At 48.3% G+C, this 5030-nt stretch overlaps 1 protein-coding gene across 2 annotated transcripts in view; it reads left to right on the forward strand.

Annotated features, from left to right (window-relative positions):
- Positions 1-381: 381 nt before the first annotated feature.
- Fgf5 (fibroblast growth factor 5) overlaps positions 382-5030 on the forward strand; it is a 19107-nt gene continuing 14458 nt past the window's right edge. For both annotated transcript variants that reach the window (XM_005388218.2, XM_013516118.1), the window contains exon 1: positions 382-909. In XM_005388218.2, coding sequence (XP_005388275.1) covers positions 549-909 — 361 coding nt within the window. In that variant the 5' untranslated portion in view covers positions 382-548. The remainder of the gene's footprint in view (positions 910-5030) is intronic.

Raw genomic sequence — 5030 nt, forward strand, 5'->3', positions numbered from 1 at the left:
CCAGTACGCTGGTGCGCGGGAGAGGAGCCAGAGGACCTGTTTCCACCCCATTTCGGTCGGGTTCCCTGCGCTCTCCCCAGGCGCCTGCAGCACAATGCCCCGCGGCGCGGGGCTCCTTGGGGGCGGAGGGCGGTGACCCCGGCGGGAGCAGCGCCCTTGCGTGGCAGGGGCAGGCGCACCGGCGGTGGGGCCGCGTCTCCGGCCGGCGGGCGTCCCCTCCCACTCGCTCCGGTCTCCTCCCTCCTCACACCCCCGCCCCCGGGGCCGCGAGGCTCCCTCCCCGCACCGGCCGGGAGCGCACAAAGCGGCGGGTGAGGGGAGCTCCGCAGGCGTGCGCGGAGCAGTGAGATCACCGGCGTTATAAATATCCCAGCGCCGGCGCCGGGCTCCGCTCCGTGGCCTCGCTCCCCCTCTCCCGCTGCCTTCCCCGAGGCTATGTCCACCCGGCGCGGCCAGGGGGGCAGCGTCAGAGGCACGCAGCCGCGCGGGGGCTCCGGAGCCCAGAGCCAGCCCTGCAAGATGCGCTTAGGACCCCCGCGGCTGGAAGAATGAGCTTGTCCTTCTTCTTCCTCTGCTTGCTCAGCCACCTGATCCTCAGCGCCTGGGCTCACGGAGAGAAGCGTGTGGCCCCCAAAGGGCAACCCGGACCCGAGGCCGCGGCTTGGAACCCGGGAGACTCCAGCAGCAGGCGGAGCAGTAGTAGCGCGACGTCTTCCGCGTCTTCTGCTGCGCCCTCTTCCCCAGCGGCTTCTCGGGGCAGCCAGGGCAGCGGCTCTGAGCAGGGCAGCTTCCAGTGGAGCCCCTCGGGGCGTCGGACCGGTAGCCTCTACTGCAGAGTGGGCATCGGTTTCCACCTGCAGATCTACCCGGATGGCAAAGTCAACGGCTCCCACGAAGCCAATATGTTGAGTAAGTTGCTCGCCTTCCTGAAAAACCTGTCCTAGGCGGGTGGCAGGAGGTTGGGGAAGGACAGCCGGTGTTCCTTGGGCCTCAGGCGCACCTCCTGGAGTCAAGGCTTCTGGGGGTCCGCTGGTCCTGGAAACAACCGGGCAGGCTGGCCGGTGATGCATCTCCAAGGTGCGCACGCAGCCCCCTCTTGGGCATGAGGAATGGCGATCCCCGAGGTGTAGGTGACCCAAAGGCCAGCGCCCAAGCAGGCTCCTTATTTCCAGGATACACTGGTCTCCAAGATTAGCCTCCCGCAGTGCCTGGAAAAAAAAAAAAAAACAACAAACAAGTCTTCTTCTCCTCCTACAATTTATATTTGCCTTCTGCTTGTGAACTATGCTGGCGTTTTTATTCAGCATCAAAGTGCATCCCTTTCCCCACACATGGCCAAAGTTATTTTTCTTAGATGCAGATCAGACCTTAAATACTTTCCTCCTCTAACCTGAGCCATAAACGCCCAATTAATATTGTATGCATATATTCATATGAGTATACAGACATATGTGCATTGTACACACGTGTATATACATACATGTGCACGCGTGCGGGCACACACATTCATATATATATATATGAGAGAGAGAGAGAGGGAGAGAGAGACACGGAGAGAGGGAGAGAGGAAGAGAGAGAGGAGATTCCTGTGTGGAGCAATGCAGTGATCTGGGAAGCTGGACACGTTTAGAGAAGGAGATGAGATGATATTGGAATTATTAACTCCAGTGTTGGGTTTAGGGACATTTCGTGTATTGAGCTCATGACAATACCATGCTAGGAGAGTGACCAACCTTTGGTCTCCTAGGACAATTAGAGGAAAGTTCCTCAGTTTAAAAGACACACAGAAGGGGTTCAGGTTGGTAGGGTTTCAAATTCTGCAGGGGTGTTTGCAGACCAAGTTTTCAGTGTATTCCGAGTTGTCTCATTAGCGTTCTTTCCCTTGTCCTCTTTCTCTCACCTCTTCCCGTCCACTCCATCTCTGTTTCCAGACCGTCGCAGCCGCCTCTGTAGTTTTGTCGCTGCTTCTTGGCAACTGCGGCGGGGAGGTGATTTGGGGATGTGCCAGGGACTGGGACGATCTCTGCGAGTCTTTTCTTTAGTTGGTCCGGATCGCTTTTTCAGCCAGATAAAACCACAGACGGTGCTTCGGAGACATGCAGGGAGAGCAGAGTTGGCCCAGAGGTAGCGTTGCGCACCGTCTTCCTGCCCAGGAGTCAGCCAGGTCGCTCTCAGGTGAAAGGAACTTGCTGGGTCCTCGACCAAGACCCGACGGGCCCGAGGGCTCCTGCTTATCCAGGCTCCGAGCAACGCGGGGCTTAGGTGGCGGGCTGACAATCTGCCAGGGGCCTTCCAGGCGGGTTTGGAGATGCAAATGTAGAAGAAGGAGTGGCCGGCTGAACAAGCCTCCTCTGGTGGGTTACTGGGGCTGGTTGTGTGGGACCTGGCAGTTTGCGCCGGGACAGTAGCAGTTCTACGCCGGCTCCCTGCGCCTGCTTGGTCCTTTGACGTGCGCGGCTCCAGCTGGCAGAGCACGTGCCGAGGTGTCCCGGAGCACCCTGCCAAGAGCTGGCCCTGTGCACCCCAGTGAACCCGGAGGCCTGCATGCAAGTTCATTTTAGTCTTATCAGATAACTACCACCCTTCGTGAGAAAAGGGCAGCCTGGTTTGTTGGTGCAAAGATGAATTCTCTGAGATTTCAGGGGCCTGAAATAAGTCTATTTCAGCATTTCTATTTCTCCTTCTATTTTGTCCGATTCAGCTCCTTTCTATTACACACCAGAGCTTATTCTCCACTTGTAGCAGTCTTTACTCTCTTTTTTTTTTCTTCCGGAAATACTTTTTGTTTTCCCTTCATTTTAGTAGTTTATCTAGGAAATCAGCACCAACTGAAGATAACCTTTCTGTGCCCAAGGTAAGATCCAAAAGTAACCGACAGCAAGCAGTAGTTCAGAGCCCAGGGGGCTGGAACGCTGTGTCTAGAGTGGATTTTGGTGTGCTAGGGCATCTCTGAAGGCAAGGCTCATCCCCAAAGATATTCCCTTTTCTCTACAAAAACACCATAGGAGTCAGGTTCTTGCAGTTTAGGCCTTATCAGTGAGGGAAGTTTTAGAAAAACAAAGGAAAAAAAGCAGGTCAGTTGAGAATGCATTCCTCTAAAGAAATGATCACTCCCTATTATTTCCAAAACAGTGTATTTTAAAATCCATGCTGGACAATATCTACAAAAGAACAGAGATATTTCCTAAACACTGCCTCAATAAAACTTAATGTAATTAGCTCTTTTCTCGTTTTTCCCCAATTTAAAACATCCCTTCAGAGTCTAGTCTGTGTCTTTCACATGCCTTGCTTTCACTCCTTCATTCATTCTTGTGCTCAGTCCAGGACACTTCCCTCACTAAGCACGCTATTTTGCTTATTTTGTGCTAGCTATTGTTGTTTTGTTTTATTTTATCTTTCATAAGTTTTCCTCTTGGAAGAATGCATCATTTAAATATTTATGTCAAGATAATTGTTTTGCTGTCATTGTTCAATCAAGAATTTATAGACTGTGACATATTTAGCAGGATGGCATATAATTGTGAAGTTTGAAATGAGTCTCTACTCTTACATAGCTATGAGAGAAGAGCAGCAGTTTGCTAATTGCAGTTGGTCATTTACGTCTTTGGTGGTAGAACTTCAGGGTTTCCTGAGGTTTTGTACAATAAGGTGTTGGCCATGGACTATAGTGTAAAGTATATGAGGAAATATTTGTCTAAGTCTCACGAGAGCTGGGTCAAGACCACAGAAGACACATTACTTTTTACCACATTGTCTAATTCTACTATCTGCTATAAGCCAGCTAGTTCAGAAAAAGTACACAACCTTGCCATGAAACTGCATTCTAAGGTTCTTTTAAGCCCAATAATAAGATTGTTCATATAAAACAGATAAACATATATGTGTTTCCCAATTCTCACTTGACGATAAATATTTTTGCAAATTGTGAATATTTTCTAGTTTTAGCATGAAATGAATATTGTGGCCATGGACTTTGAAACATAACTAGTAGCTTAGGTATATTGATTAGCATAGTGTTAGTTTCCTTTACACAATAGTAATTTAGAGTTTTGAGGATGGAAAATTCGGTCAAGCTCATTGCATAGGAACCCTTCTTATGAGGAATACTGGGGAAAGATAAAGACAGATGGACAGGACAGATGACCTAATTCGACCTTTGCCTTAGTGTATCTGTTCTCAAGTTTAGTTTCAGTACAATGTGATATTGACTTGTCTTGGGCCACTGAAAAGTAGGAAATCAAGGAATGGTCAGTGCAGGGAGGAAAATCTAAGGCTGTGACTACACAATGCATTCATATAAAATATAAAAATTCCAGTAACATATTTTGCCTAAGAAATGAATAGTCACCTACTTTGACTAAACAATTGTACTGATTTTTAAAAATATGAATTCATCACATTTGGTGTCATAGAGTGATAATCCTCCCAACCTAGCTAAACCAGAATCTGTATGTACTATGTGGAAAAACTCAAGTAGAGATTTTCTGGTACTAAATTAATCAGCAAAGGCTGCTACATACACTGGATATTTCTGGATTCAGCTTTGGTAACTTGGCATGGCATATCCATTGCTGCGTGGATGTGAGTTGAGAAAGTTCAGTTTTAAAATATTTTTTCTTCGGAAATTTTCAGAGGGGTTGTTGAAAGCTTTGGAATACATACAATGTCTGCGTTTTCTGGATTTTATTCAGCAAGTCTATAATAATACAGCCTTATTATATTGCAAATATGAAGAGGACTGAGTAAGAGATACAAATATGTGTTTAATTATTGAAATAAGCTTACTTCATAAGGTGTGCCTAACCCCATGTAAGGGGATGGAACAGTGTATGTAATCCAAATGGCACCAGAAATTCTTCCATCCTTCAACCCACACACCAACCTTGAAAGTCTACCAAGAGAGTCTCCTTTCTTCTGTTACATACTGTCCCCTTCTTTTTTTTTTTTTTTTTTTTTTGGTTTTTGGTTTTTTTCCGGTACCGGGAATCAAACTCATGATCTTGCACTTGCCAGGCAGGTGCTGTGCCACT

The sequence above is a fragment of the Chinchilla lanigera genome, unplaced genomic scaffold (genome assembly GCF_000276665.1).
Source record: "Chinchilla lanigera isolate Chin_1 unplaced genomic scaffold, ChiLan1.0 scaffold00032, whole genome shotgun sequence".
NCBI lineage: Eukaryota > Metazoa > Chordata > Mammalia > Rodentia > Chinchillidae > Chinchilla > Chinchilla lanigera.